This window comes from Felis catus, chromosome C1 (genome assembly GCF_018350175.1).
Source record: "Felis catus isolate Fca126 chromosome C1, F.catus_Fca126_mat1.0, whole genome shotgun sequence".
Classification (NCBI taxonomy): Eukaryota; Metazoa; Chordata; class Mammalia; order Carnivora; family Felidae; genus Felis; species Felis catus.
Window position 1 is genome coordinate 9,500,243 of NC_058375.1, and position 26,032 is coordinate 9,526,274.

The window sequence follows — 26,032 nt, forward strand, 5'->3', positions numbered from 1 at the left end:
CTTAAAACAGCATAAAATACCCATTTATCATCTCTGGGTTTCTAGGAGTCCGCGCATGGTTCAGCCGGGTCCTCTGCTCAGGGGTCTCTCGAGGTTGCAGTCGAGGGGCGTCCAAGGCTGGGGTCTCAGGTGAGGCTCGGGGTCCTAATCCAAGCTCGTGTGGCAGAATTCATTCCCATGCTTCCTCCAGGCCAGCGGGAGAGTCTCTCTCTTCAAGATGCTCATTTAAAGGCACGCCCGGGGCACTCTCCCGTGTGATCAACCCAAAGTCAACATCTGCAAAGTCCCATCACCTTTAGATGCCACCAAATGGCAGGACTGAAATCCCATCATTTTTTCGGTTCCACCCACACTCAAAGGGAGGGGATGGACAAGGGTCTGCACACGAGGGGGTAGGAATCTTGGGGGCCATCTGAGAGCCCTGCCTCCCTGTAGTATCTCTGTCCAGCAATGCGCAAGAAAACCAGTAAATAAGATGTACAGACAGGCTTCGGAGGGAAGGGCAGAGCAGCTTGGAGTCGTGATCTAGTGGCCCCCTCAACCCCCTGCTTGTTTCCTACTTCCTTCTTGGTTCAGTGTTTTCATGAGCTATCGTATTAAAGAACACCCCCATCATTTGGGGGCCCCACTGCGCACAGCTGGCTTGGAGTAGCCCTTGGAACTCCCATTTAGACAGGAGATAAGAAGCCTGGGTGAGCAGGTCAGAGCTGGAACAGCACTGGAGATCATAATTCTGGGAACAACGGATATAAATGTCAAATTTTGAGGAAACCAGGGATGTGGCTGGGGCTTTATTTTTTTTTTTAGTTTTTTTTTTCCAACGTTTATTTATTTTTGGGACAGAGAGAGACAGAGCATGAACGGGGGAGGGGCAGAGAGAGAGGGAGACACAGAATCGGAAACAGGCTCCAGGCTCTGAGCCATCAGCCCAGAGCCCGACGCGGGGCTCGAACTCCCGGACCGTGAGATCGTGACCTGGCTGAAGTCGGACGCTTAACCGACTGCGCCACCCAGGCACCCCTAATGTGGCTGGGGCTTTAAAATAAGGAGACTTTTGGGGCGCCTGGGTGGCGCAGTCGGTTAAGCGGCCGACTTCGGCTCAGGTCATGATCTCGCGGTTCGTGAGTTCGAGCCCCGCGTCGGGCTCTGTGCCGGCTCTGTGCTGGCAGCTCGGAGCCTGGAGCCTGTTTCGGGTTCTGTGTCTCCCTCCCTCTGACTCTCCCCCGCTCATGCTCTGTTTCTCTCTGTCTCAAAAATAAATAAATGTTAAAAAAAATTTTTTTTAAATAATAAAATAAATAAATAAATAAATAAAATAAAATAAGGAGACTTTTTAGCCACTCTGACTGGTGTGAGTTGGTATCTGAGTGTGGTTTTGATTCGTATTTCCCTGATGAGGAGTGACGTTGAGCATCTTTTCATGTGCCTGTTGGCCATCTGGATGTCTTCTTTAGAGAAGTGTCTAGTCGTGTTTTCTGCCCATTTCTTCACTGGATTATTTGTTTCTCAGTGTGGAGTTTGGTGAGTTCTTTATAGATTTTGGATACTAGTCCTTTGTCTGATATCAGGAGACTATAGATGCTGCAGAGGATGTGGAGAAACAGGAACCCTCTTGCACTGTTGCTGGGAATGCAAACTGGTGCAGCTGCTCTGGAAAACAGTGTGGAGGTTCCTCAAAAAATTAAAAATACATCTACCCTGTGACCCAGCAATAGCACTGCTAGGAATTTACCCAAGGGATTCAGGAGTGCTGATGCATAGGGGCACTTGTACCCCAATGTTTATAGCAACACTTTCAACAATAGCCAAATTATGGAAAGAGCATAAATGTCCATCGACTGATGAATGGATAAAGAAATTGTGGTTTATATACACAATGGAATACTACTTGGCAATGAGAAAGAATGAAATACGGCCTTTTGTAGCAACATGGATGGAACTGGAGGGTATTATGCTAAGTGAAATAAGTCAGGCAGAGAAAGACAGATACCATATGTTTTCACTCTTATGTGGATCCTGAGAAACTTAACAGAAGACTATGGGGGAGGGGAAGGGGGAAAAAAAAGTTAGAAAAGGAGAGATCCAAACCGTAAGAGGCTCTTAAAAACTGAGAATAAACTGAGGGTTGATGGGGAGTGGGAGGGAGGGGAGGGTGGGTGATGGGCATTGAGGAGGGCACCTGCTGGGATGAGCACTGGGTGTTGTATGCAAACCAATTTGACAATAAATTTCATTAAAAAATAAAATAAAATAAAATAAAATAAAATAAAATAAAATAAGGAGCCTTGTGTTTGGAACCAGAAGGATATAAGAACAAGGAGCTCTGTTTGGGGTCAAACAGGTGGAGAGTAGGAGTGGGCAGGGGCTACATGCTGACCTCAATAAAATATATTTTACCCTGCCCTGGTTTCAATGTCGTTGAAATCCACGTAACATAAAACTAACCTTTTAAAGTGTATAATCCAGGGGCGCCTGGGTGGCTCAGTTGGTTAAGCGTCCAACTTCAACTCAGGTCATGATCTCACGGTTCATGAGTTCGAGCCCCGCGTCGGGCTCTGTGCTAACAGCTCAGAGCCTGAAGCCTGCTTAGGATTCTGTGTCTCCTTCTCTCTCTGCCCCTGCCCTGCTCACACTCTGTCTCTGTCTCCATCTCTCAAAAAGTGAATAAACATTAAAAAAAAAAGTACATAATCCAGTGGCATTCAGTACATTCACAGTCTGCACGACCATCACTTCTTTCGAGTCCCCAAACATTTTCATCACCCCCGTATGCATTCTTGGGCTGCTGTGTCATGCTGGGACAGGGTGGGAATCCGCCCAAACTAAGGGATGTGGGCCCACCCCCCAGCGATGGGGAAGGCGCAGTCCGCATAACACTTTCGAATTGGATGCCACCTCAGGGTTTGAAAATGACAGTTTCAACTACCTTTTTGAGTAACTGATTTTAAAAAAGCAATCTGCCAGCCAAAGGCCTGTGGACTTGTGTAAACCCCTCCTGGGAGGACCATATTTACTTGGATTTAGAGACTCAGGTTATGAGAAAAGAAAAGAGAGAGCAACGGGAAGGACTTATGATCATATTCTTTGTTCCGTCTTTCATCCCAAGATGGTTTGAAGAAGCATCGCCGTCACTCACGAGGATTCAGTAAAATTAAGAATATGCCTAGAGAAAGGCTGAGATTTCCTTCCCAAAGCCTCATCCAGAGCCTTATGGATGCCTGTCTCCTTTTGGTTAATCTGAGAAAATCCTCCTCTTACACAAGAGAAAATCCCTGGGCCCCATATATCAGAGCGCTTGGAAGCTGAAGTTCAATGTCGGAGCCTGGCTTACAAAGCTGGTGCGGCTTACAGCGATGGCCGGCCAGCCCGCCATAGTCCAGACAGGCCCTGACCATGAAGGCCCATCAGTGCTAGTAGTACCCGTCTGCTAGACGAGCCGCCTGCTCCCTCAGCACCCCCATTGCCAAGAGCATCCCCCCACCTGCCCCATTATTGTCGGATGGCTTGCTGTAAGCTGGAGAGACATCAGAAAGCCTGGAGGTTTAGCAATTGTCAGGATCTTTCCTGTGTTGTGGAATATTACCGGTGCCACCACGCCCTTGCTCAAGAACTTTCAGTGGCTCCCTAGGTCACAACATGGTGGGCCCAAACTACTCTGTCTGGCTGTCAAGGGCTCTATTGGGATGTAAAGTGACTGCTTACAAAGGACCATCTTTTGAGGGCTGCTGAATATTCCTATCTCTGGGGTTTCACCCGCTCTGCTCCCCTTTAGAAGGACCCTCTGGACCCCACCACTCAGCTGGGAGCTAAGGAAAATGCTGTGCCCCTGACGTGGTTTGGTTATGAACCCCTCTCCCAGGGGCAGTGGCTTGCCTCCCCATCCCCGCCCCCGGCCAACATTCCTACTTTCTGCTGGTTTCCCAAGCCCTTCAGTCCCTCCTGGGTCTCAGAATCTCCCTAGATCTTCCAGGAGCTTCTGTTGACAGCAGCAGTGACAGAGGGACTCAGAAGGGACTGCCTCTATTTAAAGATAGTTGGGGGGGGGGGTTGCTGCCTGGGTGGCTTAGTGAGTTTAGCATCCGAGTCTTGGTTTCTGCTCAGGTCAAGATCTTGCAATGTGTGGGTTCGAGCCCCATGTCAGGGTCTGCACTGACAGCACGGACCCTGTTTGGGATTCTCTCTCCCTTTCTCTATGTGCCCCCCTCCCTCAAAATAAATAAATAAACTAAAAAAAAAAAGATAGTGGTGGAGAGGGGACACGGTTACGAAGGGGGGTGGGGCAAAGCAAAATGAATGTGTCCGCAGAGATAGAATTAGAATTGGGAGTAGTTTTCCTTCCCCTCACTTAAAATCAGAATAATGGTAATAATAACAATAAAGTTTAAAAAAAGAGGAAGTATATTTAGACACTGTATGCAAATATAACTGGAAAATATCATGCAAAAGGCTTTTTTAAAGTATAAAAGGGTTTGTGTGGAGTCCAATCCATGGTTTGATGGATGGCCGTGACATTTCAAGGTTCATGGGCATAGATCTTGAACCAGGGAGCGGGGAGGGGGTGATGTTGCCTACCAGGAGACATTTGGCAGAGTCTGGAGATATTTCTGATTGTTCCAACTGAGGAAGGGTTTACGGGCATCTGGGGGTGGAGACCAGGGCTGTCACTCAGCGGCCTAATGCATAGGACGGCCCCCTTGACAGACAATGATTGGGTCCAAATGTCAATAGTGCAGAGGCTGAGAAATTTGCCCTCGAACCATGATTTCCGTGCTCACCTGGTCAACAGATGTCCCTGAGGCATTTTTAAATAAGAAGCATCCCAACCTGGACACAATGAACTAGAGATTCCAGGAATGGGGCCTGACCAAAGTTTCCAAATCTTCCAGAGGTGATGGGGTCCACACCCATGCTTCTCCTTGTCCGACGTGGGGGTAGACCAAGCAGAAGGGCCTTGGCCCCGATGGGTGGCGGAGTCGGGGGCCAATTTCCTGCTTCCTGGTGCAGGCTATTCTGACTACCTGCGAAAGTCAGGGGGATGGTCACACCCTCCGTCCCGCCACTGTCAGAAAACCCATGTGCACCATTTGGCAGAGAGGCCTGTCCTGGGTCGTGTCTGTTGGAAACCGAGGCCAAGACCAAGGATCTGCGGCACATGTGATTGAGTGAGTGAGAGTCCTCGGAAGACACCACTAAGGAGTGAAGGAAACAGAAGAAACCAGGGGAAGAAACGGTATGAGGCTGGTTTCAGAAGGCTGGCTTTGGCTGGTCCTGCAGGGACCCCCAGAGCATGACTGGTCTCCCAGGGCCTGTCCCACCTTGGGACAAAGGAGAGCGGTTTGGAATCCCTGATACCTCCCCCATCAGTCACTGGGGGAATGGGGGACTCTGGGCAGGGCCAGTGGTGTGTTGTTGCCTGCTCCCATCAGTGGTTGAGACCAACTCTATGCATCTCTTCCCAGCTCCGAGTTCAGTGACATCACCTTGGTGGCTTGAAATCCACCCGGGGGGGGGGGGGGCGGTTATATTTACACCCCAGGAATCGGCCAATGCTCCACTCAGGAACGTTTTTCTGTGAGCCGTTGTCCCAGCACATCACTTCGGGAAGGGCGGGGCAACTCCCGGGTGGTGGCTTCAACCACCCAAGGCCAAATGCCAGAGAAGGTTCCAGAAGGTTCCAGAAGGAACAGAAGGTTCCTAACCTTCTGTCAGGCGCAGTCCCTGCGGGAGTGCCAGGAGGGGCAAAACCTAACCGGAAACTGCATCCCAGCTGCTTGGGCTTCCAGAGACACGCATGCACGCCCCACACCCCTGCCCCAGACGTTTCAGTGAAGGCCAATCTGCCTTTATCAAGTGACTCAGCTGCCCTGTTGGGAGGCAAATGTACATCTTTCTAAGTCAGGGATTGTGATTTTGAGCGAACATTGGCTCCCGCTCCCAAAGTGGAGCTGCATCCCAGCAAAAGGTGATGCCATCTGCTGAGAGCAGAGAGCCGCAGGGAAGGAAGAGCCCTTCAGAGTCTGGACAGCCTCCCTTTCACAGGACCCTTGGCCGCACCAGCCTGCTCCTTGCCCCCAGCCCTGCCCTGCTAGACACAGTCCACCTGCACCCGGCTTGGGTCAGAGCAAGTGTTCTGAGAGCGTTTCTTCCTCTCCCCAGGGCGCTGACCTCCCTTTCAGAGTGTGGTTCAGTTCAGAGCACGGTTTAGGACCACGCTCTGCACCCAAAGATGGGCTGTGATGATGAGGACAGAAAATGCTGTGGCTGGAAGGTTCTCCAGCTCAGCCTTTTTGAGCACTTTTTATGGGGAGGAACCTGGGACATGAGCCGCCGTCAGCTACCTGCCCTGGTGAAGGGGTTTCTCCCCGGCAATGCAGAAAAGAGCAGGGTGAAGGGTAGAAACGTCAGAGCCCCTGGGTTTGCCGTGTTCTCACCGACTCGTGAGGGTCTCTCAGCAGCACACAGTGCCGCTCTGCATGCAAAGCCAGATGTAGACAGCGGGGACCGGAGGGAAGGGAAGAAAAGCTGTGTGCCACTTCATGCCCATGGGGATGGCTATACGCAGAAAGACGGGCAATAACAAGTGTCGTCAAGGATGTGGAGAAATTGGAACCCTGGTACGTCGCTGGGGGGATGGAAAGTGGTGCAGTCACTTCGGAGAACAGGCCGCTCCTCAAAAAGTTAAAGAGTTACCATGTGACCCGCCATTGCACCCCCATGTGTACACCCCAAAGAATCGAAAACATTTGTTCACTAAAAAACCCCTAAACCCCACCTGTGCACATGAGTGTTCACAGCAGCATTGTCCACGGTACCCAAAGAGGGAAGCAATCCCAACGTCTGTCCCCCGATGAATGGATGAGCCAAGGGCCAAGTAGCCCCCCCGGTGGAATATTATCCAGCCACGAAAAGGGAGCACCCAGGGGCGCTTGCGTGGCTCAGTCGGTCAAGTGTCTGACTTCAGCTCAGGTCATGATCTCATGGCTCATGAGTTCAAGCCCCGCATCGGGCTCTGTGCTGACAGCTCGGAGCCTGGAGCCTGCTTCGGATTCTGTGTCTCCCTCTCTCTGTCTCTGCCCCTCCCCACTCACACTCTGTCTCTCTCTCCTTCAAAATAAATAAACATTAAAAAATTAAAAAAAAAAAGAAAGAAAAGGGAGCACTGATACGAACCCATGCCACAACAGGGGTGACCCTCAAAAACAGGATGCTGAGCGACAGAAGCCAGATACCAGAGGCCACATTTGCGTGATTCCATTACATGAAATGTCCAGAATGGGCTAATCCACAGACATGGGAAGTAGATGAGTGGTTCCAGGGGTGAGGGAGGGCGAGTGGGAGTGGCTTCTCATAGGTATGGGGCTTCTTTCTGTGTGATGGAATGTTCCAGAATTAGAGAGTAGTAACCCCTGTACCACATTGCAAGTGCACTCAAACCACTGACTGTCCACTTCAAAGGGGGACTGGATGGTATGTCCTATCTCGATTTTTGTGTTTTTTTTAATGTATTTATTTAGTTAGTTAATGTTTGTTTATTTTTGAGAGAGAGCGAAAGACGTACGCCAACGGGAGACGGGCAGAAAGAGAGGAAGACACAGAATCCTCAGGCTCTGAGCTGTCAGCACAGAGCTCGACACAAGGCTTGAACTCACCAACTATGAGATCAGGACCCAAGCTGAAGTCAGACACTTAACCCACTGAGCCACCCAGGTGCCTCGGGTTTTTAAATATTTTTAAAATTTATTTTATTTTATTTACTTTAGTTTTTACAAGTTTATTTATTTTGAAATACAGAGATAGAACATGCATGAGCAGAGAAGAAGCAGAGAGAGAGAGACAGAGAGAGAGAGAGGGAGAGAATCCCAAGTAGGGTCTATACTGTCAGCTCAGAGCCCAACTCAGGGCTCCATCCCACGACCCTGTGATCGCAACTTGAGCTGATATCAAGAGCCGGAGGTTTAACGGACTGAGCCACCCAGGCACCCCTCAGGTTTTGTTTTTAATAAGAAGGAAGCCATTGGGGCTGCAGCAGGGAGGGCTGGGCAGGGCGGGCTGGGCGAAGCTCACTGGGAGAGAGGGAAGGAGGTGGGGTGTGTGCAGCCTCAGGCAGTGCCCCCAGGCTCTCCCAGGGCCAGGCCAGGCACCAAAGCCCTCACCCCTCCCATCTCCAGCCCCCTAAGCCTCTTCTGATTTCTCCCTTTTTCTCTGCCTAGAAAACTCTCCCCCACCTCCTTGCCCTAGACCCACCCCCTCAGCTTGGCTAACTACTGCTCAGCTTTCTAGTTTCAGATTAAACCTCCCCTCCACGGTGTCAAAGATAAATACAGCGGGACCCTAGTTAAAGGGGTGAAACGGTAGGGGAGGGTGGAGTTTTCTTCTGACCTGCCAGAGTTGACTGTGCATTTTAAAGGGACAGTGAGGAAGGAGGTGAGCGGGATGGGGGGCTGCTCAGAAAAACTACAAAGGGTGGTCAGTGCACCTGAGATGAGGCCAGCTGCGTTTGCCAGCTTGGCAGTTACAGAAGTGAGGATCCTGTGCTCCCCGCACAGGGACTGGGAGCCGGGGGCCCTCCCTTCCTAATGGTTACATTTCAAAGGAATGGCTCCCAGGCCCCAGAGAAAAACTCCTGAGTTATAGGACAGATGCATAATCTCAAAGGGACAGAGGAAGCACCCTTAACTGAAAGCCCTTTTGAGTAAATGCTCTAAGAGAGGGAAGTTGGGCGCATTGTCCTGTGTTGGCTAGCACAGTGAATTCTAATAAGCTTCCTCAGGTAGGCACTTGATAGGGGGACTCCTAGGGACACAGCCATACGCTGTTAGAAGGCCTGCTGGAAGTCGCTCATGTCCTAGAGCAGGAGTTTGGGCATAGTCCTTAGCTCTAGCCGCGGACCCTTCTCCTGGTCCCTCACCCTGGGCTGGCCCCTGCCCTGGGCTCTTCGGGTACCTGCACTTCCTGGCAGGGTAACGCGTTACCTCTATCGTGATCATTGCTTTACTTGTTTTCTCTGCTACGACAGTGCTTGAAGTCAGAGACCGTGTTTGTTCTGTTTGCTGATAGAGGACGGTGCCTGGATCCACGTCAACACTCAGATACTGAGTGAATGCATGAATGAGTGAATGAGCCAGTCCCAAGTGAGAAGCATCTAGGACGAGGAGGATTGATGCAGGGTGGGGGAGAATCAGGAGGAAGTGTGGACCCACACAACCTCCCTGAACCGGTTTGAGGGGCATCTACACCTTGCTTGGGCTTCTGTGCTGTGTGGGCTGGGGGGCTCCGGGCGAGGGAGTCAGAGTGGGGACCAGAAATCATCCCGGCACTTAATCCCACGCTGAAGAGAGCCCTCCCCCCACCTCTCTCTTGCCCTTACACTTATTTCTCCCAGCAAGCAATCAGGCACTTTAGAAGATTCAGGATTAGCAAGAGAATAAGCTTTTAGAGGGAGCGCATTAAAGGGACAGACTGACCTCCACTGTGAGCAAATGGTTGGAAAAATCGAATAACCTGACTGGTGCAAAGTCTCCTCCCTCTAGAGGCAGGTGGTGGACAAGGACAGGTGAAGAACATCCCCCTCTCGCCATCGCTGGGTTTTAAGCCTTTCTTGCAGGGAAAGCCTGTCCAAGTAATTAACGGGAGTAATTAGGGGTCAGATGGTCACGGATGGAGATCACTCAGTACCCCGCCGCTGATGCCAAGGCTGGCAGGGCCAAGGAGAGGAGAGTAAGGGGGAGGAGGGCTCAGGGAGGAGAGGAGGGGGGAGGAGGTGGCCCCACAGCCTAACAGGACTCGGCAATCTGACAGTCTGACCAGGGCTTGTTTTCCTGGGGCTCAGACGAAAGGCGAGGTGCAAAGTCTGGGGGTTGTATCCGTAATCAGCAGCCCGCACTGGGGCAGAGGGGAAGGCTCCTGAGCTACAGCAAAGGTGGGCAACTGCTAAGGAGGGAAACACAACAAGTGGTCCCCGATGTGGTTATAGCCCTGGGCTCGGAACTCTGCCCCCCTCAAGGTGAAGAGGCATTCTCCTTTAACACACTCAATATGTCTTGTCAATCCTTTCTTGGTTGTATTCCTAGCACATTATGTGTGGCTTTCAAGTCCTTGGAAAGGGTAGAAACTTTTCTATCCACCGATCCATTCATCTACATGCCCAACCATCCATCTACCCATTTATCCATCCATCCATCCCTCCATCCATCCATCCATCCATCCATCCATCCAGGTATCCATCCACCCATCTATCCATCCATCCATCCATCCATCCATCCACCTGCCTACCCGTCCATCCACCAATTCATCCATCTATCCGTCCATCTATCTACCCATCCACCCACCCATCCAACCACTTCACAAATAGTTACCACTGAGGCTCTGTGGAGCCCATGACAGATCCGGGCTCTGGTCCTACAGGATAAACAAGACAAGGATGGACCTTGCTCTTGCAGTTTACCATCAAGAGAGGAGGAGACAGAGCAAACAAACAAGGAAACAAAACCCAAGACGCCCACACAGCGATGAGCGCTCTGGAGAGAAGGAAACAGAGTGAGGTGCATTAGAGGTGGGCAGGGGACGGTTCTTTAGCTGAGATGGACGGGGAAGGCCTCACTGAGAAGGTGATCTTTGGGCTGTGACCAGAAGGAAGGAGCAAAGATGTGGAGGAAGAGCATCCCAAGTGGAGGGGACAGCCAGTTGCAAGGGCTCTCAGGCTGGAGCAAGCAAGGCTTGCATGCCCTAGGGCTGCAGGCTTGAGCACTGGGGACAGGAGCAGGCTGGCAAAGGCTGGGACCACTCACAGCAGTGTCACACAGACCAAGGGTCAGCTGCACGAACAGAGGCCCAGCTCAGTCACCCTGCAAAGAGTCAGGTGGAATGTGAGTACAATTCACATACCAGAATATTTTATTACTCTTTTTCAATGCTCCAGTATTACCACTCCCAAATACTCTGTTGGAACCATCTTGGTGGCTGTGGGTCAAGTGTAATAGGCTGCGTTGGACTCCAACCTGGACTCTGCTCTGCCTCCTTATCCCTTGTACTTCCTTAAGGGAAGCCCCTAGTGTGGCTTCTTCAGATGGAGAAGAGTGTGTGTTCCTCATTCATGTGACAGTGGCGGGCTCCTTTCTGCCAGGCCTGCTCAAGGTGTTTAGTGATGGGGACCTGTTGTGTCTGACCTCATGGAGTTTACACTACCACGGGCATCTTTGGGGGCAGAGGGCTCCATGGGGCTGGGGGAGACGTCCATGGTGCCAGCTTGGAGCCCTGTGGTGGGAACATCTTGCCCTGCATTTCTTGTGTTCCCAGGCAGCTTTGCAAGGGTGTGGAGAGCCCATGGCTTTCCCCATCTCAGCAGATCCCTGCAACCTCCCCTACCAATCAGGAAGGAATGGAGGTGCTGAATGCCACCAATGTTCATATCCCTTCCTGTCCCACCTGAGCCTCATCTGGCTTGTTGCCACCAAAGCTGGCTTGTTGCCATGGCTATGGATGGTAGTGTCCCTGCCTGGGAAATCTATTTGTTCGTGTCGATAAACCTGAGTGGAGGAGGGCCTGATGAGAGGGAGGTTTTGGTGTTCAGGGAGGAAACCCAAGAAATGGAGAAATTAGAAGGATCTTAGAAGGTCTGCTTCTAAGCCTAGCCTAGAGACTAGTCTGACCCCAAAGAGGGGGCATTGTCCCCATTTCCATGAGAAACACACTGAGGCTCTGTGGGGTGAGTGAGGGTTGAAAGGAAGGTGGCCCGTGACAACACCTCCAGGGATGGTGGTGTGGGACTAAACACGTGGGCAGGGCACCAATCATGGGGTAAGGGTCCCCCAAGGAGCCCCAGCAGGGCTCATGGAGGCCACACTGTCCAGGACAAAGGTAAACCTTCAGCAGACACGATAGATGCTTGGTGGACACCAGTTCAGGGTGCGTTTTAAGCCTGAGAGAGACTCTCCATCCCCGGAAATACTTAGAGTCTGTGGGGTGGGGAGTGGGCAGGGCAATACTTTCATGGACTTGCAGTCAGGCAGGGATCCAGCACGACAACACCATTTGAACGAATCTTCACGTGGCGCCATTTGTATTCTGGCGAGTGGACCCCCGGGGATGCTCAGGTTTCGCACGTAAGAGCCGCCTCTGACATTTATGCAGACTCTGTGAGCACCAAAACGCATCGAGGACAGCCAGGCCACTAGCAGTGGGGCTGGGGACTGATTATAAAATGGTGACAAGGACAACTGAGCTCCTTCATTATGTGTCAGAGGTCTTCAGATTGCTCGCCTTTGGCTCCTGTTATCTGATGCTGGGATCCTGGCTATGATTCTCTGGTTCTCTTGAGACGGTCCCCTCTACTATGCACCTGTGAGCGCTCAAGGAGACACCACTGGGATTCTGAAGAAATGGGGGCGGACCTGTGTGCCAGGTGCTGGGTGGGACGTCCCTCCCATTGTTTCATTGTTGTGGCTCAAGAGGGTCCATGGCATGGCCAAGGGCACTTGGCTACAAGGACGGAGCAGAGAGGCACTCCATTGGAGAGCTAACCTTCCACGCCCAAGGGCTCTTTTGGAGACTGGTAGACCTATGGCTACTTCACTCTGATTATTCAGTTAGAGGCTTGGATGGTGGTATTATACTGAGTAGCACACCCTAAAAGAATGATTCTTAGGGGCGCCTGGGTGGCGCAGTCGGTTAAGCGTCCGACTTCAGCCAGGTCGCGATCTCGCGGTCCGTGAGTTCGAGCCCCGCGTCGGGCTCTGGGCTGATGGCTCAGAGCCTGGAGCCTGTTTCCAATTCTGTGTCTTCCTCTCTCTCTGCCCCTCCCCCATTCATGCTCTGTCTCTCTCTGTCCCAAAAATAAATAAACGTTGAAAAAAAAATTAAAAAAAAAAAAAAAGAATGATTCTTGGAAAACCAATTCTGAGCTTAGATACCAGCAAAACTCCAGACAGCAAATGAGTTCTTAATGAATGGTCCCAAACACAGGTATGAGGTTTTACCAAAAAGCACGTCGTATTTTTTGCCAAGGCCAAAATATAACAACTCGCACCCTGGAAAGGTGTGTTTTCAAAAAATGGATCACATTTGCAAATAGCAGAAAAGTGTTCTTTTTCATTTTTAAAAAGTCTTTTCCGTGGAAAAACAATTTCAAGTTTGGATGTGTGTTCATTAGCCTGGAGTCTTAAAGAACAAAGCTACCTTGTTGACTGCAGGCACATGAAACCCACAGGGGTCTGCTTTGGGGTGGCTTTACCATACAGGGTTCAATACACCATTTTTGCAAATAATAAATTACTTAACCCTCAAGGCTACTGGGAGCCACTAAAAAGGAGTTTATGGCCAAGGCCCAGGGCTGGTGGCTGGCTCAGCTGGTGGTGGCGGGATGTTAAGGAGACTTAGAGACTTGATATGCTCCAGGGTCCAGTTAAATTTAATAGCGTTAGAAAAAAACACCCACCCCCAGCCGCTGTTGGAACCTAGAATTCGTGTCTGTAACTTTGGTCATCTGAGCCTATAGGGACATGGCAGGGAGTGGGGGGAAGGAAGAGGAGGAGGGGGAGAAGGGGGTGGCTGAAGCATGGACGTTCAATGCAAACCTTCTCTGTGGGTGGTGAACGCAACTGGTGTGCGTGCATTTTTCATGCTTTCTGTACAAAGGCTGGTGTGGGTCAGCTCTGCAGAGCAGAAGCAGTGTTGGCCCCTAGGGCCACAACCGGGGCTTGTGGCTGCCCTTTGGTTGCTGCTGTGGTACCCAGGCCCCCCTGTCAGAATCCATGAAGCCAGGACAAGAGTAAAAATACCCTTCACATACCCACATCGGAACCGTTGTACGTCATAAATGAAGATGAACTGATAAGAAGTGTTCCACCCAGCTACCTTGGCAGAATTACCTTCTTAATGCTTGGAAAACCGGCTTCAAATGATTCTTGCATTCCTAGAAATCTGCACCAGAATGTGGCATGTGGGGAGAGCTGAGCTATCTAAGACCTCCCCCGTTCTCTTCTATCCTGTGCCTCCGGGGGTCTTGTGCACACTTACATGGATACTCCAGCTTGCACAGCCAACCTCTGTTCACACACCCTGCCAACCTCTACTGCCTGGCCACTCGGTCCATCCTGGCAGAGGGATGGTGGGTGCAGATCATTTGACATCGTTTGTGCGGGGAATTCTGGGGTCCTGTGTTTCCAGAGAATGTTCTAGAAGAGGGCATTGGTTTTGAGTGAGTATGTACCCTGTCCCCTACAGATCCTTCACTCCAGGGGGAAGAGCTCAGAGTAAGGCGGAGATAGGACCCTCTAAAGCGCTGGGGCCCCAGGCCTGGGGTCAAGCGCTGTACTGGGGGTACCCGCTGTCATCATCATAAGGTGAATTCATCTGTGATGCCTGCCAGAATCCTGGTCATCAGACATCAAGGAGAGCAAGACAATGAGACAAGATGTCTTGGTGGTTTTGACTCTCCGGAAGGGGTCTAAGACATTAGATTCGAGACTCCAAATGAATTCATCCTGGCTGCACCCAGCAAGGGCAGCTATTCTTCCTGGAGCCCAGCACACCACTCCGAGAAGAGCGCCACCCCGGGCTGTCCCCGTCAAGCCCGCTCCCGCTGGCCTGAGAAGGGCATGCAGTTGGGTGGAGAGAGAGTGAGCGGTGGTGGGTGCCCCGTGGCCAAACTCCACTCCCTCACGGGCTGTGTCCTGCCAGGCCGGTTACTCCCAGGCCCAAACCAGTTCTCTCAACGGCCACGCAGAGGCGATGGGTCTGTAAAAGGGGAAGTGATAATGGTACCTGTGTGTGATGGTTTGCTTCCTGGGTCAAGGTGGCTGGTGCTCAGATGTGCGGTCAAGCCTTACGCTGGATGTTTCTACAAGGGTGTTTTTAGCTGAGATTATTTAAACCGGTAGACTCTGGGGAAAGCAAATCGCCCAGTCATGATGTGGCCTCGTGGACTCAGTTCCATTAAGTGGAACTAAAAGGGGATTATACAGGGGACGGTGTCCAAACTTGAACTGCAAGACTGGCTCTTCCCTGGGTCTCCAGCCTGCCAGCCTGCTCCATAGATTTTGCACTTGTGAGCCTCCACCATCACACGGACCAATTCCTTAGAATAAATCTCTTTCTCTGTCTATATGCATCCTATTGGTTCTATTTCTTGGGGAAACCCGGATGAATACACTGCCTTACAGGGGTTGTGAGTCGCCTAATGGGTCTCGTCCAGCATCTAGCATAGAGTGTCCTCGATGCACACGAACTATGATCGTAACCAGGAGCACAGGCCTCCAAGCCCAAATGTGAATCTGGTCTAGCTCTGCCAGGTCCTGTCACCTACCCACCTTCTCTGAGCCTCAGTTTCCCTCATCTATAAATTTGGGATAGTAGCAGCTCTCCCCCGGAGTTATAAAGAGGTTTGAAAAGAGCTTATGTTTGTGGTGTTCCTGGTATGGTGCATGGAATTCTTTTGTTTGGTCTTTTAATCAACATGCGTATTGGTTGTGCCACCGCTGTGTGCCAGGCACGGTTCTGGGGACACGGACAGCCCGAATCCCGGCTCTTGGGGAGTTCCTGTTCCAGTCCAGAGAGGTAGACTATAACCACGTAAACAGGTGGAACAATGTCACATCATGGGTACGTGCTGTGCAGAAAGTAGCACGAGGTACTGTGCTACTCTGAGGAGGTGACATCTGAGACACGATGACACTGGTGGTGATCTGACAGGGGGTATTTCTGGTGCAGGAGGCCCTCAGTCAGTATGTAGCATTGTCTTGTTGCTGTTAGTTATAACCTGAGACCCCACAGCCAGCCAGAGATCACTGAGTCACTGCCTCTTGCTTGTGCCACTGTCACTTCTTGAAAGGCATTTTCCCAGTGGAGCCGGGGCTCCCGGTCAGTATATATTTTCTTGGGCTTGGATGTCCCTCCCGTCCCCAACGTCCTGAGCGTTTCACAGGCTTTATGTCCAGGCAGTGATGGTTTCAGCTGGTAATATTTTAAAGCCCTTCTTCCCCAGAGTCATGTTCCTTCCAAAACTCTGGGGTGCAGCCAGCAGAAGTGGGGGTTGATCTGTGCCCAACTGTCCCTGGCTGTCCCTCCCCCACTCACTCGTTCATTCAAGAAATAACCACGGGCCCCTGTGCCATGCAGGGCTTGTGCCTTCTAAGGAAACAGCTGACTCTGTTGGCCATGAGGGGTGAAATAGACTCATTAAGTCTCATTAAGACTCATTAAGTCCCACTGGAACCCATCAGACCAAGGCCGTGGTACTAATTTCACAGCCCGGGGCACCAATTCCCCAGGATTCTGGGAGAAACAAGTTGTAACTTTGGCAGGGGCCCAGTTGGATCCAGGGCCTTTAGTGGTGTCCCTGGTAGGGTGCTCCCGGGGGTGGGGACTGGACCCTGTGACAACAGACAGCAATTCTGACCCCACACAAATCTCAGTGAGTCCGCGGCCAGGCTGGGGAGGTGCTGACGTTAGACTGTTTTGTGCCTCACACTCTCAGCCTCCGAGCCTGTGACACACACCTCTGCCATGGTCTTTTCCCTGTTCTCAGGTAGCCCGGTGTCAGTAGAGTCCCCTCCCCTGACTGAGCACCTTCTCCGTGAGCCTTCATTCACAGGAAGGTGCACATGATGGCTGGAACCTGGAATTCACGCAGCACCTAACATTCATGACGACCGCCTTCAGGCTGCTCACACAGTTTTCTCCAGGGAAGTGGTACCTGAGCTGAGGGGGAGCCCACAGAGGTGGCTCCTTCTGGCGCTGGGGTGTAACGGAGCGTGTGAAAGATGCTGCCCACCTGCCCAGTGACTCTGTGACAAGACAGCTCCTGAGCTAGTGGTCTCCCCTGGGGCCAACAATGCTGGGGGCCAGACAGGGGCCCGAGTCTCCTCCAGGGGGAAGGGGGAAGAGGAGTAGAGAGAGTAGAAGAAGAGGAGAGAGGGAGGGAAGGAGGCAGGATTCAGCTTGAAGCTACCCAATGAGACCTTCCCTGATGTGAGGGTTAGTTTCATGCATCAACTTGCCTGGGTCCGGGGTGCCTGGACATGTGGTGAAACATTATTAAGGGTATGACCTTAAGGATGTCTCTGGATGAGAATAGCATTGTATCTGTAGACACCGTAAAGCACAATGTCATCCCCAGTGTGGGCGGGCAGCATCAAAATCCATTGGGGGTCTGAATAGAACAAAAAGGTGAAGGAAGGGAGAATTATCCCCCCACCCCCACCCCACCCCACCCCGCCCCAAGCCCCAGCTTTCTCTGTCTGCCTGACTGCTTGAGCTGAGTCCTCTCCTGCCCTTGGACTAGAACAGAGACCAGTGGCTCTGTCAGTCTCAGGCCTTTGGACTCAGACTGGAACTACACCACTGTTTTCCCTTGGGTCTCCAGCTGGCCAGGAGTAGATACTGGGACTTTGCAACTTCCATATAATGTGAGTCAATTCCTTATAATCTAGATGGATGGATGGATGGATGGATGGTTGGATGGATGAGTGGATGGACAAACAGTAATAGATATAATAGAATACATATCCCCTGTGGGTTCTGTTTCTCTGGAGAGCCCTGGCTAATATACCCATTTACCCATTCTTGTATAGCTTCTACCATTACTCTGTTGCAGGACCTCATTTCTTTCTTTCACGGTGCCTATCACCACCTTAATTACAGTTCTGTCTACCTGTTCGTTTTATGGTTCCCCCGCAAGAACAGAGGCCAGGAGAGGGGCGCCTGGGTGGCTCAGTCAGTTGAGCATCCAACTCTCGGTTTTGGCTCAGGTCGTGATCTGGCAGTTTGCAGGATCGAGCCCTGAATCGGGCTCTGCCCTGAGAGCACGGAGCCTACTTGGGATTCTCTCTCTCCCTCTCTCTCTGCCCCTCTTCATCTCTCTCTCTCAAAATAAATAAATAAACTTAAAAACAAAGAGGCCAAGCGAGCAGGGGCCCTGTCTTCTTATTCAGCACACACCCACGCTGCCCAGACCAGTGCCTGGCCCTTAGCCAGCGACGGTGGGTCTTTGTAGAGGCAGAGATGGGAGGGAGCAATGGAGGAAGAGCACATAAGGAATATATTAGGAGAAACAGTGGAGAGGTGGTTCCCAGAAACACCCAGGGCTTCTCTCAGGCTCCCTCAAAGTCTCAGTCCCCAGCAGAGTCCAATGCTGCTGACACCATCGCCCTACATTAACCCGCCAGGCACATGACGTGGCTTCATATTATCTCTGAACCCAGCACCGTCTTCCACATCCAGGAAAACACGGCCTGTCACAAACTATGCTCCAAGGAAATGTAACACACACCCTAAGGCCACCGATGGAGGTTTCTCAGAGGCCAAATCTCTGGGGTTTTTTTTGTTTGTTTGTTTGTTTGTTTTGTTTTTTTAGCATTTTCTTGGTCCAGCACAACCTGCTTTTTGGAATCCTGGCCTCGGGGGAAAGTTTACCACAAGTTCTGGAGGTGACAAGTCTGGACCCGTGCCAGAACAGAGACCAGCCAGGCATTAGCTGGCTGAGGAGGGATTCCAGTGGTGGGGGGGCTGGGGAAGGGGCCAGGGAAGGGAGACAAGTGGCTGTGTTTCAGGGGAAGGAGTGATGGGGCACAGAGGCCATGGAGACTGTATACAAGACGGACCCTCCTTCCTCTACAGGTTGCTTCCTCTCGGGCTGAGGACAGGGTGTGAGCTCTGTCAGGAAAAGTCTTCCTCACCTGCTCACCAAATTACAGCGACAAACGCCCTTTGGCCAGATCTTAGCTTTCCCCTCAGCGCCAGTTCAGCCAAATGGGGGTCTGTCTTGTGGACCTCCAGAGGCTGCCGAAGCCCGGTACGGCAGAAGTCCACTCCAGGGACAGGGTCCTGGACGTGAGTCCCTGTCTGAGCGGCTGCATCCCGGGATGAAGAGGCTGCTGCTCAGTGTCCCAAGCCAGGCCAGAGAACAGATGCACAAGCCAGCTCGGTGGTCAGAGCTGCAAGCGTCTGCTCCCCCCCACTTGGGGTTCAGGGTCAGCGGGGAAGCCTCTCTCTACCCCATTCTCGAACCTCAAGCCAAGAGGCAGGTCCCTCCAGAATCCTTCCTGGGCTCGTCCACCCCTAAGGTCTTAAACTCTGAGATGGGAGGTCCCAGCGGGCATCCGGGGTGTGTGGCCAGGTGCGCGGCCAGGTGCACGGCCAGGTGCACGGCCGGGGGCAGGTGCTGCTCTGGGCACCGCGGGTCGACTGCTTCCCACTTCCAGCTTCCCCTCTTCCCGCTAGGCTCGGAGGGGAGCCCCGCCTGGGCTCTGGCAATCCAGGAAGGGAGGGGGCGGCTCAGTCGTCCTCATCCTCGTCCTCCTCGTCTTCAGTGTCCTTGTTGGGGGCACATCTCTGGAAGCACTGCACCACGGTGGCCAGGAAGAAGCTGGAGATGATGGCAGCGATGGACACCGCCACGCCCGAGAAGATGATGATGAACAGGTCCGTGAGCGACAGGCTGAACCTACACTCGCTGAAGCTGGCCTCGGACAGCTCGTGCAGGAATATCCTCCTGTTCCCCAGGGGCAGAGAGCACTGGATTTCCTCACGGCCTGTGAAAGAGGCAGGGGGAGGGGTGAGAGAGAGGTCTGCAGGGTTGCCTAGAAGTTGGCAAGGCGAGTGCTTACCGAGTGCAGAGCAGGAGTGTTCCCCCAGAACGGAAGAGGGGAGGGGATTGATTGTATAAGCTTTTTTGTTTGTTTGTTTTTTAAAGTCCCAGAGTAACCACCATGAGAAAATCCGAACGCCTTGGTCTCCCCTGCTCTGCTCTTAAGGTGTGGAACTCTAGGTTTTGAACCACTCAGATGGTGATAGAAGGGGAGATTCAAGGTCAGGGCCTCTGTAGACCTTCATCCAGACCTGGGTACTATGTGGCCTTGGGGGTGGCGGGTGGAGGAGGGGCCAGTGCAGGGGGAGGGGAAGGGGGGTGACAGTGCCCATCCATACAATACGCTCCAGTGGGCAACGTCACTGCCCCAATCTTCTCCGTCATTGTCCCCAGGGCACAAACAGGGTTAGCACAGAACTACCCTAGAAGGGGTTTCCTGCGACAGGAGTGGGGAAAATAGGCTATATGTGAAGGAGGCCTTCAAACAGCAGGTACTGAAGCTTCTGCGAGGCCTCCGTGTTTTTCACAACCACCTGAAGAGTGCTTTAAGATGTGAGTTCCCCCGGGGAGTTTGAGAGCTTCCGAGACATCCACTCCAGCTGTGCCCAGAGGAGCCCTTGTTAACCTCTGTGTTATATATTGAGGGTCCCCTTAAGATTTCACTGGAAGAGTGTTTGGCTCATTTAAAAAGGAGTTTCATACCCTCCAGTCCAGAAAAACAAGGCATCTGAGTACGTGTGAGAAAGTGCTTTAAAACAATAACCATGAATGGGGCGCCTGGGTGGCTCAGTCGGTTAAGCGTCCGACTTTGGATTTCAGCTTAGGTCATGATCCCAGGGATCAAGCCCCACGTCAGGCTCTATGCTGAGCATGGAGCCTGCTTAAGATTCTCTCTCTCTCCCTCTGCCCATCTCCCTCACTCGCATGCCTTCTCTCTCTCTCTCAAATAAATTAATTAAAAAAACACAATAACCATAAATGCTAACTAGAACTTACCATGGGCCAGATGCTGTCCTAAGCTCTTCACATACAATAAGAATCCTCATCATGCCATCAGGGGAAGAGGGAGAGACAGCTATGGGTGAATTCTACACCCTCTGTTGACTCAGTAAGCCCAAAGGAAAACTTGCCCAAGGCATGATAATCTGAGCCCCATAAGGATGGGTCTCCAGATACTCGTTTATTCATTCAACCCACATTTATTGAGCGCTTTATCCTGTGCCAAGGGATTGGTGATAAACAAGGCCAAAAAAAAAAAAAAAGGCCCCTACACTCAGAGAGTATCAATTCTAGAAGACAGATACTCATTCATGCATTCAACAAACGTTTATTGAGTATCTACTATATACTTGGCCCTGGGGATACAGCAGTGAACAAAACCTAATGCAGCTTAGGTTTAGACAGTTAGTGAGTAGATCAAGAAACACATAAATGTTAAGATGACACACTAGCATGAAAGGATGAGTGTCTGGGACAGAGGACCGTCTTTAGATGGGTGTTCACGGGGTACTATTTTAGTGAAGATCTAAAGAATGAGATGGAACCAGTCATAAAAGACCAGTCTAGGCAGAGGAGACAGGAAGTTGGCAAAGAGTTTGGTGTTTGGGGAACACCACGTAGCCAGGGGCAGAAGAGTGAGCAAAGGGGCATTTAGTATGAGCTGAGGTGGGAGAGGTGAGCACAGCTGAAGATGAAGCCCCCAGCTCACCAGGGTCTCCAAATGAGTATCATGAACAGAGGCCCCACCTGTACCACCAACCTGGACCGAATTGTATCCCCCTGAAATTTATATGTTGAAGACCTAACCCTCAATGTGTCTGTAATTAGAGATAATAATGAGAGATAATTCAGGTTAAATGAGATCAGAAGGGCGTGGCCCTAATCTCATAGGACTGGTGTCCTCATAAGAAGAGGAAGAGACAGGGGGCACGTGGGTGGCTCAGTCAGTTAAGTGTCCGACTTCAGCTCAGTTCATGATCTCACAGTACATGAGTTCAAGCTCCACATTGGTCTCTGTGCTTCAGATTCTGTGTCTCCCTCTCTCTCTGCCCCTCCATTGCTTGTGCTCTGTTTCTCTCTCTCAAAAATAAACATTAAAATTAAAAAAAAAAAAAAAGAGAAGAGGAAGAGACATGGGTCACCTGGGTGGCTCAGTCAGTTGAATGTTCAACTCTTGATTTTGGCTCAGGTCATGATCTCAAGGTTGTGGAATCAAGCCCCACATCAGGCTCTGCACTGAGTGTGGAGCCTGCTTAAGATTCTCTCTTTCTCCCTCTGCCCCCACTCCCATGCTTGTGCATGTGTGCTCTCTCTCTAAAATAAATAATTTTTACAAATTAAAAAAAAAGTAGAGGAAGAGATCTCGTTCTCTCACAGATCTCACTCACTCTCTCTCTCTGCATGTGCACGGAGGTAAGGCCATGTGAGAACTCTGCAAAAAGGTGGCCATCTACATGTCAGGAAGAGAGGCTTCACCAGAAACTGACCATGCCAGCACCTTGATCTGGGACTTCCAGACTCCAGAACTGTGAGAAAATACATTTCTGTTATTTAAGTCACCCAGTTTGGGGTATTCTCTTGTGGCACCCTAGAAAAGTACTACAAACTCTCACTGGGCATGAACAAAAGATAAAGACTCGGGTGAGTAGTCAGCCAGCAAAGACTGTTTGTTACCAAGGGTAATCTACACATCCTGACTGATACACAATATGAACTATATACAAAGTCGAGTTACTACCATGATTTCACAAACTTCAGGTACAAGAAAGTGCTTAATATTAAAATCCATAAAGAGATCAGATCATCTGTTTCTGATCTGGAAGAGGGGAGAAAAATAAAGCAGTAGAAACTAGGACTCATACTGCACTTACTATGTGCAAACACTCTTCTAACTGCTACGTACATACTGACTTTTAATTCTTGCAACAAGTTCATGAGGTAGGTGGTACCATTATGCTTGTTCTATGGATGAAAAAAACTGAAGCATCAAGAGTTTTCACAGCTTGCTTTTAGCAACACACCTTCCCGGAAATGTGAGGACACCATTGCGGTGAGGACACTGCAGGACACTTACCTTTGGCTTCCTTTCAACTTTCAGGAAAACCTTCAACTCCTCTCTTTTTCAGTGCCTCCAGGTTTCAGAAAGCTGGCCCTCAACCCATCTCCCGAATTATCTGAAAGTCAGAATGATCTCTTCACATCTCACTAATTAACTGGCTTCTGTACTGCAAAGAGCAGCTTGCTAATTGCACGGCAACCCAGTGACCACCCTTTGGGTCTTTATTTGCATATCTTTCCTTCCCCAGCTCAAAAACAGAGGCTTCCTCCCTCCTTGGGTCTTGGCTCACCTTTTCTGTAATGTACAGCCAACCCACTGGGGCTGATGCTCTCCTCCCCATGGGAGCCGTTGCCTGGCAACCAGCCTTACAGCACCTCCTCTCCCTGATTCAATGCCGACCTTATATCCCCAAGGGATTAGCTGGACAAAACTCTGTGTCTTTCTCCAGGTATGCTTGACTAGTTTTTGACTTTCTTTTTCTGAAAGAAGCCAAAGTGGTTTTTTTTTCAACATATGAAATTTATTGTCAAATTGGTTTCCATACAACACCCAGTGCTCATCCCAAAAGGTGCCCTCCTCAATACCCATCACCCACCCTCCCCTCCCTCCCACCCCCCATCAACCCTCAGTTTGTTCTCAGTTTTTAAGAGTCTCTTATGCTTTGGCAGAAGCCAAAGTTTTGTTTACTTCTTATGAGCATTTTAAATGCATTTGAACAGAATAGGAGAACTTGAAGACAGAGTTATATTGGGGTTCCCTTGTAGACAGTTTTCTTCAATGGAAAAGTGGGAAAAATCCACTGACCTGCCTCTTCTAAACACCCCTTCCCCTGAGCCAAAGATGTTATGAACATAAACAAGGTAGACGCGAATGGACTCCATGAAACACAGACAGTTTCTAACTCTAAGATAATACAGTAAAACCCTGGATTGCGAGTAACTTGTTCGAGTGTTCCGCAAGACGAGCAAACATTTCTAGTAAATTTTAACCTCATAAACGAGCGATGTCTTGCAATACAAGTCGTATGGCACATGATCATCATGTCACATGATCACAACTGAACCAATGGTTCTTGAAATTCGTTTTGATATACAAGTGCTTTGGATTACAAGCGTATTTCCAGAACGAATTCTGCTCGCAAATCGAGGTTTTACCGTATTTGTAATCTTCAAACCCGCAACAGGTCACTGTTATCTAGAGAAACTTTCCAGCAGTCCCTGTCCTCAATAAGCCGTATTCACTGGAAAACAACCACAACAGAACAACACCAGCCCACAGCACCTGCTGTTTAAACCCAACCTTGGCCTGCCAAGACTCCTTGAGTCAATTCTGATTTCTACGATGTTTTTTGTGCCTTGAGATTAAGCTTGGCATTTTTACAAAGTGACCCTTTTAGAAAATGTCATCTCACATTTCTCTGCGGCTGGAAGAAACAGGCTTGTTTGCCAAACGTCACATGCAAACCCACCAGGGGTGAGGGACTCTGGAACCACAATTGATGGAGCTAGCACGATAAGATACAGTGTCTTCATGGGTTTTTGTAGCTCAGGAAAGGCAGAGGAATAAAAAAAGTCAGACAAAGAGCGTTAGCTGGGCAGACAAGGCCCAGGAGAGGGGGCAGGGCATTGCTGCCAGAGAGAGCGTTCCGGAGACACGTTCTAGGCAGGCTGCAAACTCAGGAGTCAAGGTAATCTGATTTTGGGGGTCCCGTCCCCTCTTCTCCCCTGCAGGATCTTACTCTAGACCAGAGCTTCTCACCCTTGACACTATTGATATGTTGCATCAGATCATTGTTGTTGGGGGGCACCTGGGTGGCTCCGTCGGTTAAGCGTCGGACTTCGGCCTAGGTCACGATCTTGTGGTTTGTGAGTTCGAGCCCCGCAATGGGCTCCATGCTGACAGCTCAGAGCCTGGAGCCCTGTTTCAGATTCTGTGTCTCCCTCTCTCTCTGCCCCTCCCCTGCTCACGCTCTGTCTCTGTCTCTGTCTCTTTCTCTCAAAAATAAACATTAAAAAATTAAAAAAAAAAATATATATATATATATATACACTTGTTGTAGGAGAGCTATCCCACAAGGTACAGGACGTTTATGAGCATTCCTGCCCTCTACCCACTAGATGCTGGTAGCACCCCACCCAGTGTGACAATCACAAATGTCTGCCAACAGTGCCACATGTCCCCTGGGTGGGGGGACTAAAGTCCCTCTGGTTGAGAACTTCAGGTGGAAGTGCCTGGAAAAGTAAGTTACCTTCTAAGGCAGGGCTGTTATCCATTGCTGAGCTTAGTTATTAAATGGCTTTCTTTGATTCGGGCATGAAACAAAACAAGCGAAGCTTTATGCTAGAGGCTGTGAAGCACACACCAAAAAAGCGGAAGAAGAAGAAGAAGAAGAAGAAGAAGAAGAAGAAGAAAGAAAGAAAGGAAAAGAGGAAGGAAGGAAAGGAGAGAAGGTGGGAGGGAAAGAAGGAAGAAGAGAAAGACACAGTTCAGGCCTCAAGGACTTTAGGTCTAACAGGAGGGTCACCAGGACAGGGTGAGTGGAAAGGCGGGTGGGCATGGGCACGTGAGGGAAGGGAAGGAGTCGCTGGGATGTCCCTACTTGATTTGGAACGTTCTCCCTCCTTTCCTGACCCGTCTCTCTTCAGCTGTCCGAGTTAAGAAGAGCAGATAAAAGCCAGCACAGATACAGCACTGTGTGTGTGCTAGGTGATGCAACTGGGGTTTTACACCTGTCAGCTTAGTTAATCCTCATGCCAACCCAATGAGCGACCTACTGTAATTATCCTCATTTTACAGATGATGAAACTGAGGCACAGAGACATCAAGTGACTTGCCCAAGACCACACAGCCAGGGAAGGACAGAGCTGAGAGGGACCCCAGCCAGTCTGGCTCAAGTCCACGCTCTGACCACTGCCCTGCCACACCCACTCTCCCGGGGCTGCACAGCCCCACCCAGCAACTCAGAACAAGTTCCCTTTGGGCAGGTTGTCTCTTAAAGAGACTCTCTAGAACTCTCCAGCAACCCTCCTGTTCCCACGCCCTGACCTAGACCGACTGGAGAAGTCTCCCTCGTCAGGAGATGGGTTCTGAAATGCAGACGTGGAGGGACAGCCTCTAGTGAGTCTCAGAACAGACCTCCGGCTCATGGTCATGAGCATGAAATAAAGGGATATCTGAAAAGCTCTTAACGTGGCGCCTGGCCACCATTTGTGCTTGAAAAAAAGTGTTAGTTTTGTTCAGATTTGCAAGGTTTCAAATTGTGCCCACACCTGACTCCAGATATCTGAGGAGGGTGCTTGCATTAGTCAGGGTTCTCCAGAGACAGTTAATAGGGTGTGTGTGTGTGTGTGTGTGTGTGTGTGTGTGTGTAAAGGGATTTACTATAAGGAACT

General features: G+C 50.6%; 1 protein-coding gene across 1 annotated transcript in view; it reads right to left on the reverse strand.

Annotated features, from left to right (window-relative positions):
- Window positions 1–18,016: 18,016 nt before the first annotated feature.
- LRRC38 (leucine rich repeat containing 38) overlaps window positions 18,017–26,032 on the reverse strand; it is a 35,139-nt gene continuing 27,123 nt past the window's right edge. The window contains exon 2 of the mRNA XM_011284635.4: window positions 18,017–19,526. Within this exon, the coding sequence (XP_011282937.2) occupies window positions 19,270–19,526 (257 nt within the window). The 3' untranslated portion in view covers window positions 18,017–19,269. The remainder of the gene's footprint in view (window positions 19,527–26,032) is intronic.